General features: G+C 37.9%; 1 protein-coding gene across 7 annotated transcripts in view; it reads left to right on the forward strand.

Annotated features, from left to right (window-relative positions):
- Nucleotides 1-13,443, forward strand: part of SLAMF6 (SLAM family member 6) — a 30,974-nt gene extending 17,531 nt beyond the window's left edge. For 4 of the 7 annotated variants that reach the window (XM_040230101.1, XM_040230103.1, XM_040230104.1 and 1 more), the window contains exons 7-8: nt 1,481-1,555; nt 12,441-13,443. In XM_040230101.1, the coding sequence (XP_040086035.1) occupies nt 1,481-1,555; nt 12,441-12,512 (147 nt within the window). In that variant the 3' untranslated portion in view covers nt 12,513-13,443. Of the gene's footprint in view, nt 1-1,480; nt 1,556-2,002; nt 2,617-12,440 lie in introns of those variants that run through there. The other 3 variants (XM_040230102.1, XM_040230105.1, XM_040230106.1) reach the window with 1 other exon arrangement.
- Nucleotides 13,444-13,655: the final 212 nt, after the last annotated feature.

Consider the following 13,655-nt stretch of genomic DNA (forward strand, 5'->3'; position numbering starts at 1 on the left):
CTAAAGGCATGAGCAGCCCTCGATCGTCCCCTCCCCTCTAGCAACATAACAGGATGGCCTTGGTCAGGCATCAGGAACTCCCCACCACGCATCAGTAATTCCTCATCAGCCCCAAAATAAAGCACCTACAAATGGTGCATTTCTAAATAACACTACACATACTGGGAGACCAGTTCCACATCTAATGAAAAATAAGTCAAGAGAGCCAGCATTCTTCAATAATGGAAGCAGTGGTCTAGCTAGAAATCTTGGATTTCACAGCAAATCTCTCCTCAAAAAGCCCTTTACAGATGTTTGCAAGGTAGGCTCTTTAAAGATAGCAAACAGGAAGAGATGCTCTCACCTTAGTTATTTCAATCGCCTTTCCAGTTTTCTCTTGATGACAAGATGAATCACTCACAACAAACCAAGAATCTAATCTCCAACAAATTTGCTAACTTTTTCTTTAGCAAAACATGGTACTTTGGAGAGTTTCAGAGGTTTTCATAACACCCTAGATATACCCTAATTCATTTAAAATGCCAAAAACTATGAGCACAGGGGACATCTGTTATCATCAGGCTTTTTATTCCAAGCAGAGCCATTCTTAAGACAAGGTATTCCTATTCTAACAGTTCTCCATGCTCAAGGAGACCCCAATGACATGATGACGAGGCTATTAGAATCACAGGGGCAAAATAGAGCAGGCAATACCTCCAGTTAGAGGTCGTAAAGATCTGAGACCAAAGATGTAATACAATAACCATTTGGTAGTGTAGGTTAGTTTTTCTTTTTCTTTCTTTCTTTCTTTTTTTTTTTTTTTTTTTTTTGACTGCACTAGGTATTTGTTGCTGCTCAGTCTTTCTCCAGTTGCAGTGAGCAGGGCTCACTCACTAGCTGCAGCTTGTGGGATTCTCATTTTGCAGTGGCTCCTCTTGTTACAGAGCATGGGCTCTAGGCTGCACAGACTTCAGTCATTGTTGCCCATGAGCTTAGTTGTCCCATGGCATGTGGCATCGATCCTCCCAGATCAGAAATCAAACTCATGTCCCCTGCCTTGGCAGGCAGATTCTTAACTGGTGGACTACAAGGGAAGTCCTTGTAGGTTAGTTCTTAAAAATGGAGGAAAGAGAGTAGAGCTGGATGCAGGACAAGAATGCTTTCTTTCCTTCACATCACCTGCCAACAAGGTCACCCTTCTGTCTTTCTCTGGTTCGTGAGCCCACTGGTTTACTGGAGTGTTGTGCTTCAGTTTGGGGCTCAGGAAAGATGACTAATCCTTCACAAATTTGAGAGCTAGTGGTGCTTGACTTCCAGTTCCTCTTGCTAAACACTCCATAGCCTTCCCCCTGAAGAATTTTAACATCATCCCTCTTTCATCACACTGCCTTTCCCAAGAATATATCTGTTTGCATGAGTTTATATCTCTTTATGTGAATATATGTGTGCATGAGTACATATCTCTTTATGTAAGCCAAATCAATATGATTGTGTTCTACAGGAAACAAAAATCTCAAATCCTGTGAAAAACTATGAATCCACCACAATCTACTCTGAAGTTAATCATCCCCAAGAGGTAAGCCCATTATTGCCAGCTGTTCTTACATTCTTATCTCTCTTCTCACACCTAAGATTTCACAAATATAGTAATAGTAAAGGGACCATTTTACAGATGCCAGAAATACAGGATACAGAAAGTCTCAGGGCACACCTAAAACACATCCAGGAAGTTATCTGTATTAATATTAGGATCACCACACTTAACTGAGTTTTTAACCTACTTTTTAAAAATATAGATCTGTTTATTTTTATTTGAAGTATCGTTGATTTACAATGTTATGCCAATATCTGCTGTACAGCAAAGTGATGTAAGCTACCTATTTTTCTTTTAATTTAATCTTACCTTAGGCTGTGAATATCCCTATCTGCCCATAGTGATTTCCAGACACCTCTATAACCACGAGGAACAGCCTGACACTCTGGTTTCTGTTGACCTTCTTTATTTTTCTCTTTTTCCTATTAGAAGAAGCCCATTTATTCCAAGACAACTGCCCATCACAACGTCGTGTAAGTTTCTGAAAGACTTCAAAGGAATTTCAGAATTACATATCTGCTCCTGATCCCATGAGAAAGAACAAAGCTTGGTTTCTGCCTGACAACATAATTTGAATATCTAGGATTATCAGACTTGAATCTGCTTACCCAGATCAAACATTTAAGGAATAACATCATTTCCAGAATGTGACCCAAATAACATTTCCTAATCTGCTCCAGGCCAAAATATACATCAGATAATATGCCTGCAAAAATTCTCAAAAAGATACTAGCAATCTGAATCCAATAAGACATTGAAAAGATCATACATCATGATCAAGTGGGATTTATCCCAGGGATGCAAGGACTTTTAATATCTGCACATCAGTCAGTGTGATACACTACATCAACAAATTGAAGGATAAAAATTATATGGTCATCTCAGTAGATGTAGAATAAGCTTTTGGCAAAATTCAACACCCATTTATGATTTTTTAAAAACTCTTGGGGAGGGTGGTGTGAGGGGGGTTCAGTATGGGGAACACATGTACACCTGTGGCTGATTCATGTTAATATATGGCAAAAACCACTACAATATTGTAACAGAATTAGCCTCCAATTAAAATAAATAAATTTTTTAAAAATAAATAAATAAAACTGAAAAAAAAAAAAAACCTCTCCATAAAGTGGTCATAGAGGGAAACTACCTTAACATAATAAAGGCTATATATGACAAACCTTGGAGAAGGAAATGGCAACCCACTCCAGTATTCTTGCCTAGAGAATCCTGTGGACAGAGGAGCCTGGTGGGCTGCTGTCCATGGGGTGGCACAGAGTCAGACACGACTGAAGTGACTTAGCATGTGACAAATCTGAAACTAACATCATACTCAACAGTTAAGCTGAAAGCATTTCTTCTAAGATCAGGAACAAGCCAAGGATGTCCACTCTCACCACTTTTATTCAAAATAGTTTTAGAAGTACTAGCCATGGCAATCAGAGAAGAAAAGAAAAGAAATCCAAATTGGAAAAGAAGTAAAATCATCACTGTTTGCAGATGACATGATACTACACATAGAATATTCTAAAGATGAGACCAAAAACTACTAAAGCTCATCAATGAATTTGGTAAAGTTGCAAGATACAAAATTAATGCAGAGAAATCTGTTACATTTCTATACACCAACAACAAAAGATCAGAAAGATAAATTCAAGAAATAATCCCATCTACCACAGCATCAAAAAGAATAAAATACTTAGGAATAAATCTACCTAAGGAAACAAAAACCTGTACTTCAAAAACTATAATACACTGATGAAAGAAATCAAAGACCACACAAGCAGATGGAAACATATACCATGTCCTTGGATTGGATGAATCAACATTGTCAAAATGACTATATTACCCAAGGCAATCTACAGATTCAATGAAATCTCTGTCAAATTGCCAATGGCATTTTTCACAGAACTAGAACAAAATATCTTAAAATTTGTATGAAGACACAAAAGAGCCTGAATAGCCAAAGAAATATGCAAACAATAAATATTGGAGAGGATTGTGGAGAAAAGGGAACCCGCCTACACTATTGGTGGGAATGTAAATTCATACAGCCACAATGGAGAACAGTAAGGAGTTTCCTTTAAAAAAAAAAACAAACTAAAAACAGAGCTACCATGAGATTCAGCAATTTCACTATTGGGCACATATCTGAAGAAAAATGTGGTTCAAAAGAATATACGCACCCAACGTTCACTGCAGCGTGATTTACAATAGCCAAGACGGGGAAGCAACCTAAGTGTCCACCAACAGAAGAATAGACAATGAAGATATGGTGCACTTATACAATGGAATATTACTCAGCCATCTAAAAGAAGGAAATAATGCCATTTGCAGCAACATGGAGATCATTATACTGAGTGATATGCAGATCTTTTTAACAAATGATACAAATGAACTTATTTACAAAGCAGACACAGATTCACCAACTTAAAGACTGATCTTATGGTTACCGGGGGAAAGCGTTAAAAAGAGTCTGGTTATTGACTTTCTCTTAGGTAACTAAGCAAATGGACTCATGGTTGGCAGAGAGGTTATAATTCAGAAGACAACCAGTTCTCTCCTTTTAGAAAGCAGCAGGACTGTGACTCACTGGGAAGGAATACAGTGTGTTTATTACGTGTATTTTCTCTGGAGTTGACTCAATGCTCTTATCATAATACATCATTTACTAGATGTACCTCCTGGAACATGTTACCTAACTTCTTCCAGCTTTGGTCTCCTACACTGAAAAAGGAGGCTAGCAGTGGATCAACCCTGTTATACAAATGAAGGACTTAAGTTATCACTGGCTTCAGTCCATGGTGTCACAAAGATTCAAAGACGACTGAGCGACTGAACTGAACTGAACTCAGCTTCTCTATAACCAGGCCCTTTGCACTCTACCTCCAATGAGTGGACTTTTCCACTTTTTTCCAAATCTGCAACTACCATCCGATGTACAACCATCATCCTCTCAACCTGAATGCTACAATAAACTCAGAGCAATTGTCCCCAATATTTGCTCTTGGCTCCCTCAAATCCATTCTCCATGACATAGCCAAAGTATTATTTTTAACATAAATCAGATCCTTCACTTGTCTGCTTAAAATACTTCAAGACTTCCTAATGTACTCAGGATAAAAGTTGAATATACATGGCTTTAGACAGTCTGGCCCATCCCACCCTCAACTAGCATCATTCTTCCTCCACTATCTCTATTTAGCCTTAGAGATCTTCTTTTATCTCCCTTATTAGAGGAAAGAATGATCTATGTTAATAGACCTATTTACTTCTGCCTCAAGGCCCTTCCTCTGCCTGCCTGGTTTCTCCTTATTTTTAGGTGTCAGCTTACCTATGTCACATTCCAAGAGAGACCTTCCCACGCCCTTCTATCTGAAATACATCCCCCTATTATTCTATCACACCTTCTATGTCATTTATTATGTGTCATTAAATATTTATTTTCATTTGTTTAATGTCTGTTTTTCCTACTATACCATAAGTTCTTCAAGAAGAGGGACCATGATAATTTTATTTATCACCATACCCCTAACATATAGCAAGTGTTCAATAAATATTCTTAATAAATAAATAAAATGGAGTTGTTTATGAGGTAATGGAGTTTTGTGAGAATTCAGTAAAACAATTCACCTGAAACTCCTAGTATTATGGTTAGCAAATAAAAGAGCTCAATCAATTAAGAGCCAGCCATCATTATTGTTGTATTCTTACTGTTTGTTATTATTATTATTATTATTAAATTACATTCACCTGAACTAATATAATCTTCTTACAGGCCTTCAGCACAATAAGAAAGGAAAAATGATACACTGTCTGTGTATACCGTTTCCACATTATTTCCTATCCTATCTCTGCTCAAATTTTCTAATTCCATTCATTTACCTCATCTGAGAAATAATCCTCCTTTGTCCCAGGGTTGAATCCTCCAATTTTTTAAAAAGTGTTTTATTGAGGAACAACCAGCATACAAAAAGCTGTGCATACTTAATGCAAATAGGTTGATGAGTTTGAAGACAAGTATACACTGATGAAACCATAATCACAATCAATACTGTAAATGGTAATATATCATCACATCCAAAAATTTCCTCTACTCTCTTTTTAATTTTTAATTTTGTGTGTGTGATAAGAGCACATAAGATCTGTCCTCTTACATTTTTAAGTGTAAATGCAATATTCTTAACTATAGGCACAATGCTATGCAGTAGATCTCTGGGACTCTTTGCTCTTGCATAACTGAGCCTTTGTATCTTTTAACCAACACCTTCCCTATTCCACCTGCTCTACTCCCCCTCTTCCTATACCTTGGTAACCACCATTCTGCTCTCTTCTTCTATAAGTTTTATATTTAATTGTTTTATATTACTCATATCAATAGGATTGTATACTCTTTGTTTTCCCACATCTAGATTATTTCACTTAGCATAGTGTCCATTAGGCTCATCCATGAATTTTATGTCCTTTGTATATATATACTCAGAAGTAAAATGGCTGGATCATGTTGTAGTTCTATTTTTCAATTTTGAGGAAACTCTATACGATTTTCCACAGTGTCTGTACCAATTTATATTCCCACCAGCAGTGTACAAGTGTTCCCTTTTCTCCACATCCTCCTCACCAACACTTATCTTTTGATTTTTTTCATCAAAGTATAGTTGATTTACAATGTTGTGTTAGTTTCAGGTATACAGCAAACTGATTCAGATATATAGATATTCTTTTTCAGATTCTTTTTCATTTAGGTTATTACAAGACATTGAATATTGAACTATACCAGTTCCTGTGCTATACAATAGGTCCTTGTTGTTTGATTTTTTAAAAATAATTGTCACCCTAATAGGTATAAGGTGATGTCTCATTGTGGTTTTGATTTGCATTTTCCTGATGATTAATGATGTTGAGCATCTTTTCATATACCTGTTACCATTTGCATGTAATCTTTTACTAACCTTTTACATTCAGCTTATGGCTATCCAGTGAGTCTCTTGTAGAATGAATATAGTTTGATCTTTTTTTTGTATCCATTCAAGCACCTGTAAGATTTTTGATTGAAAAGTTTAGTCCACTTACATTTAAATTGATAAGTAATTATTGGGCTTCCCTGGTGGCTTGGAGGTTAAAGCGTCTGCCTGGAATGAGGGAGAACCAGGTTCGATCCCTGGGTTGGGAAGATCCCCGGGAGAAGGAAATGGCAACCCACTCCAGTACTCTTGCCTGGAAAATCCCATGGAAGGAGGAGCCTGGTAGGCCCCAGTCCATGGGGTCGCAAAGAGTTGGACACGACTGAGTGGCTTCACTTTCACTTCCACTTTCACTAAGGACTTACTACTGTCATTTGTTAAATTTTTTTTTATTTTGCTGTTTTTTTTCTTCTTTTCCTCTCTTTATGATTTGATAATTCTTTGTGCTTATATGATTTGACTTCTTTCTCTTTTTCTTTTGTGTATCTTCTTTAGGTGTTTTTTTGTGGTTACCCTGAGGCCTATATATAGCATCTTATAACAGTCTATTTTAAGCTAATAATAGTTTAACTTTAGTTGCATGCAAAACTCTTCATAAAAGAGTTGCATTCAAAATTTTCTCATTACACAGTTTGCTATTAATGTCATAATGCATGTTTTAAAAATTGTGTATCCATTAATAGATTTTTATATTTATGGTTAATACCTTTATCTTTTAACTTTTATACTAGAGTTAAAAATGACTTATGTGGCACTATTACAATATTACATTATTCTGTAGTTGTCTATATACAGATCTTCCTTGAGTTACAATGGGATTATGTCCCCAAAAGCCCAGTGGAAGCTGAAAATGTCATAAGCCAAAAGGCATTTAATACATCTGCTGCCGCTACTGCTGCTAAGTCGCTTCAGTCGTGTCCAACTCTGTGCGAGCCCATAGACGGCAGCCCACCAGGCTCCCCTGTCCCTGGGATTCTCCAGGCAAGAATACTAGAGTGGGTTGCCATTTCCTTCTCCAATGCATGAAAGTGAGAAGTGAAAGTGAAGTCACTCAGTCTTACCTTAAACTGCTCAGGATATTCACGTTAACCTACAGATGGGCAAAATCATCTAACACAAAGCCTATTTTATAATAAAGTACTGATGAATTCTCATTTAAGTTATTAAATACTGTACTGAAATAACTGAATGGATATATGGGTACAGAATGGTTATAAATGTATCAGTTATTTGCCTTCGTGATCATGTGGCTGACTGGGAGCTGTGGCTCACTGCCCTTCCAAGAGAGCATCACAAGAGAGTATCATATCACACACTCATAGCTGGGAAAAGATCAAAATTCAAAGTATGGATTCTACTGAATGCATAACACTTTCACACGATTGTAAAATCAAAAAAAGTGTAAGTTGAGCCATTAGAGATTGTCTGTGCTTACCTTTATCATTGAGATCTATACTTTCATTTGCTTTGGTGTTGCTGTTTAGCACACTTTCATTTCAATATGAAGAATTTCCCTTAGCATTTCCTGTAAGGCAGGTCTCCTTCAGTTTTTATTTGTCTGAGAAAGTCTTTCTATTTCATTTCTAAAAGTTTTTCCAGGTATAAAATATTCCTGTTGGCAGTTGTCTTCTTTCAGCACTTTGAATATATCATTCCACTCCCTCCTGGACTGCAAGGCTCCTGCTGAGAAACCTTTGACAGTTTTATGTGGGAATTTACTTGTATTTGACAAGTCATTTTTCTCTTGAGGCTTCCAAAATCTATTTTTGACTTTTGACCATTTAATTACAATGTGTCTCAGTGTAGATATTTTTGGACTCAACCTATTTTTATTGCTTTAACCTTCATGAATCTGGATATCCATTTTTTCCCAGATTTGGGAAGTTTTCAGCTATTATTTCTTTAAATAAGCTTTCTGCCACCTTTCTCATTCTCAGGTTTTATGTTCCACTGGGGTGCTAGAACCTCTCAGCTGGACTCTGGAGCACTCATAAAGGTATCTTTGCCCATGAATGGTTGTTAAATTGGTGTTTCTGTGGTAGGACAAGGACTAGAATCTCTTATTCCACTATCTAATTGAAGTCTTTCTAATATATCTTTTTAAAGTGTATCTTTCTCTGATCATAAAATAACAAATATATTGTAAATAATTCAAACATTCCACAAGCAAAAAATTGCCTAATCTCTAAGATAACCACTATTAATGATTCCATATTTTTAATTTTTTTATTTGGCTGTGCTGAGTCATAGTGGTGGCACAGAGGATCTTCAACCTTCATCACAACAAGTGGGTTCTTTTAGTTACAGCACACAGAATCTTTAGTTGGCAGCATGTAGGATCTTTTAGCTGTGGCATGCCAGATCTTTTTTATAGTTGCAGCATGTGAATTCTTAGTTGTGAGATGCAAACTCTTCATTGTGGCATGTGGGATACAGTTCCCCAACCAGGAATCAAACCCAGGCCCCCTGTATTGGGAGCATGGCATGTTGGCCATTGGACCACTAAGGAAGTTCTATGATTCCATATTAAAAGAACAACATTTTTACCAGAATGGAATCTTTTTAGAACTTGCTTTTTTTTTTTGGCTTAAGAATATTTCTTAAACAATTTTTAAATGTCAAAACATGTAGCTCTACTACATTCTTTTTGCTTTTGATTAATTTTTTACCTATAGATAGTTAAAATTCAAATACTTTAAAATGCACATAGCAACTAATTACATCTCCAGTTGTGGTGTGTGGGGGCTACTGTTTAGTTGTTGTGTGAGGGCTTCTCATTGCAGTGGTTTCTCTTGTTGCAGACCATGGGCTCTAGGTGCACAGGCTTCAGTAGTTGTGGGGCATGGGCTCAGTAGTTGCAGCTCACAGGCTGAGTTCTCCAATGAATGGGATCTTCCTGGAACAGGGATCAAACCCCTGTTCCCTGCGTTGGCAGATATGTTCCTTACCACTGAGCAACCAGGGAAACTCTGTTTGGTGAATTTTAAGCCAACTAAACTCTTCTAAAATTTAAAAATTTCTTTAAACAGCCCAGGACTTTTGGAGAGGGCCCATGTGCTGGAGACTATGTAATGGAGACCAGCTCTCAAGACCTCAAGATTTAATGGGAAGGAGTGGGAGAGTTGAGTAAGGAAGAACGGAAATAATGATGGGAACAATAAATGAGCAAAACAAAATTCACTAAAGTTAAACTAATCTCAAATACTGGCTATTAATTAGGGCTTTCCTGGTGACTCAGATGGTAGAGAATCTGTCTGCAATGCAGAAGACCCAGGTTCAATCCCTGGGTCAGGATGATCCCCTGGAGAAGGGAATGACAACCAACTCCAGTATTCTTGCCTGGAGAATTCCATGGAAAGAGGAGCCTGGCAGGCTCTAGTCCATGGGGTCACAAAGAGTCCAACACGACTGAACGACTAAAACACACACTGGCTATTAATTATATTATCAGCAGAACAGGACTGAGAAATTTGTTCAGGAAGAAGGAAGGGCTTACAGTAATAGAGTCATGGAGGACTCAAAGAAAAAAGAAGGGTTATTTCTATGCCCATGCAAGATGGCCTAAAGATTTGAGGAGATTTCTTTCAGTAGAGAGTGCCTTTTGCTCAAGGAGATCAAGAAAAAAATAAGATTTCCAAGGTCTTTCAAAGGGGAAAAAATGAGAATAATGTGGAAGTCAGGGCAGGTAGAGAAACGTCTTCAACATCTAGGATGCCCAAAAACAGCAAAAACAATTAGAAATCATGGCATGGAAGGGACTGCTAAATCAAGAGCAGGAAATCTACCAGAATTCACCGTATGTCTGGATAGCACTAGGGAATCACTACTAAAACAAGAACTAAGAATGTGTCTATAAATACCTAAGAGATAAATAAGAAAAGAGCTAATAAGAAAAACTAAGCTTACATTTCAGTATAAACCAGGAAATAAAAGATAGACTTCTTGATTCTTATATTTCCTTGAACCTTTTAAACTTCCTCCATATGTATTACCAATGACACACTCTTTTCCTTTGGAATCTATGACACCAGATTCCCCTAGCTTTCCTCCTTCCTTATTAGCTGCTTCTCAATCTCCTTCTGAACCTCCTTCACCTATGCAGGACCAGTAAGGACTGGAGCTAAGGCTCAGACATAAGCCCTTTTTACTTCTCCACCTACATGTTCTTCTTATATGATGTTAGTCATTCTCATTGCCTTAATACAATTTATAAGCTAATGGTTCCCAAATTTAAACCTTAACCCTAACCTCTGGCTTTACCTCACAGACTGTCTATTTAGAATCTCAACGCTACCCCTAATTCACATATCAAACTTAAGATGTCAAAAAGGAGGGGTAAAAAAAATCTCTAGATTTAAAATCTCTGGATTTCCCTCTCCAAGCCTTTCTTTCTGCTACTGTTTCTCATAAGAGTAAATGGCTCCACTGCTATGGGACATTCTCAGTCAGAGGTCTCTCTAGGCCTGAAGACCACCCAACACTCACCATGTAATTAATTACCTTTTTCTTTCTTGAGGGAGACAAAAGGAATTAACCAACTGGAACTAATCTACTATTCTGCAGGCAAACCCATGAAGACCTGCATGCTCCATTCCCAAAAGATAAATTTTGTAATCAGGGAAGAACACATGCAATGCCTACAAAATTTCTACCAAAATTTTTATCTTTGTCCAGAAAGTAAGCTTGTTCCTTAATAAAATGGAGGAAAATGCATCACCATTAAGCTGCTTTGATTGAAGTAAGACAGCTGTGATTGGCTGTCCTGGAAAGGTAATAAAAAGGAAGAAAAGTCCTTTTCCCTTTTAAGCAGACCCCAGTCACACCAGTGGCAATTCCAAACCTTTGGCATGGCCTTCAAGACCCCTACTACCTTGTCACCCCTTCTTTCACAGCATCCCAATCACACTGGTCTTCATTCAGCTCCTAGAATTATCCAAACTCTCTTGCTTCTATGGCTTAACATAATGAGTTCCCTCTGCAATACTTTCTACACACATACACACAAACACACACAGCACATACAGCAGGTTAGCTAATTCTTATTTAGTCTTCCAGACCTAGCTTCTACATAATTGCTCTGGAGAAGTCTTCAACACATTCATCCTCATACCCAGTTAAGTCAGCTGTCTGTTAAATAATCTCATAGATCCTGTACTTCCCCAATTATTTATAAAGCTTATAATTTTATAAGATTTTATGTAATTTTATGGTTGATATATCCATATATCTAGCCATATATCTCCACTGGACTTGAAATTCCAAGAAGGTAGAAAATTCTCCAGAACCTCACATGGTATCTCAGGTACTGTAAGAGAAACCCAATAGCCTTCTTGTGAATTTGAGAAACTAAAAGAGTTGGAAAAGCTACACAGTCTTTTCCTCATTCCTGTCTTTTGGATATTGCCCATCCTTCTACTTCCCTCGGGGCCAACAGATAAAGATGGAGGAGAAAATAACTCAGAATCAGTCAGTGAGTGCTTTAGAAAAAGTGGTCCAGGATGCCATAAAGTATTGTAGAGGTGGGGAGTGGCCAGTATGAATGAAGAAAGGACTAAAATATTCTTTGGCATACTTTCTTACATTCTAAACCAGAAATCACAAACTAAGAGTTCCCTGGCACTTCAGTGGTTAGGACTTTTGCTATCATTGCCAAGGGCCCAGGTTCAATCCCTGGTTGGGGAGCTAAGATCCTGCAAACTGCACAGCAACAAATTTAAAAAACAATCACAAACTGGAAGCTGGAGACCAGGATTCCATCTACGGGTGTTTGGCCCTCACAGTGCTTTTTTAAAAATTAGTAACATGAAAATAAAATTTATAAGGAAATGCAAAAACAAAATAGTAACATGAGAAATTGGAACTATTCACTTAAAGATCCTGATTTTTTTTTTTTTAATGTTTTCCAGATATCTGACCACAGTGGAACCACATTTCTACAGGGAAGCAATTATCTGGTGCTGAGTAGCACTGGTGAGTAGCATTAATCCTAATCTAAATGGGACTCGCTCTCTACACTTCATCCCTGGCCTGGCCTGCCTATTTCTTTCATTCATTATATCTACCTGGTAAATGTTTTAAGTTTTCAATTCCTGGACTAAACCATGAAGCTTTGCCCCACATCATGTTGGTAAAAGGGGCAAATTAGCCACACCCAAAATAACAATGCTTGATCTTCCTTACCCACTTCCCAATTCACCCTCAAAACAATGCTTGGACCCTGTGTGGCTTTAGAATGTTTACCTGAAATTTTTAGTAAAGAACCACCCAACCTCTCTGTCAGGGTCCGGTGTATGAGAAGACTGCTACAGATGGATGTGGGACAGAGAGAAGGGAACCCTGTTCCAGAGTCACTAGACAGACATTTCATCCTGAATTTCAAGGTGATGACAATGGATTGAGAAATGACTTTTCAACTAGAGAGGAAGCGAGTATGACCTCTGACTCCTCTTCCCGGAGATGGGCTATAGATAATTCCTGTGTGAAAAAAGAAGAGGAACAAAATCACTGATCTTTTACTATTAGAGCTCCAGAATAATGGCATATGTCCAAAGCTTTCACTTCCTCACATCTAGCCTCACCACTCTTCTGAAGCTGCAATTTATAAAAGGTGCTAATGTCTAGACACAGAGGTCTTTATTCTGTATTTCTGTGCTCGCTGCAGCATTTGACCTTACAGACTCCTGCCCACTCTTATGTTCCCCACTTTCAGCTCTCGTTAAGTTGCACCATCCTAGTTTTCTTTTCCATCCTTCTGGCTCTTGCTTACCTCTTTTTAACTTGGCTTCTTTTATGATTCTTGTTCCATAAACAGAATTGTCTCCCTAGACTATGTTGATTGGATATCTCCTAAATGTCCCAGAATCACCTTAAGTTCTACTTTTCTTTCTCCCTTTATTCGTTTCTATCAGTTCAGTTCAGTTCATTTCAGTCACTCAGTTGTGTCCGACTCTTTGCAACCCCATGAATAGCAGTACACCAGGCCTCCTTGTCCATCACCATCTCCCAGAGTTCACTCAAACTCACATTCATCCAGTCGGTGATACCATCCAGCCATCTCATCCTCAGTCGTCCCCTTCTCCTCCTGCCCCTAATCCCTCCCAGCATCACAGTCTTTTGCAATG

This window comes from Oryx dammah, unplaced genomic scaffold (genome assembly GCF_014754425.2).
Source record: "Oryx dammah isolate SB20612 unplaced genomic scaffold, SCBI_Odam_1.1 HiC_scaffold_28, whole genome shotgun sequence".
Lineage (NCBI taxonomy): Eukaryota > Metazoa > Chordata > Mammalia > Artiodactyla > Bovidae > Oryx > Oryx dammah.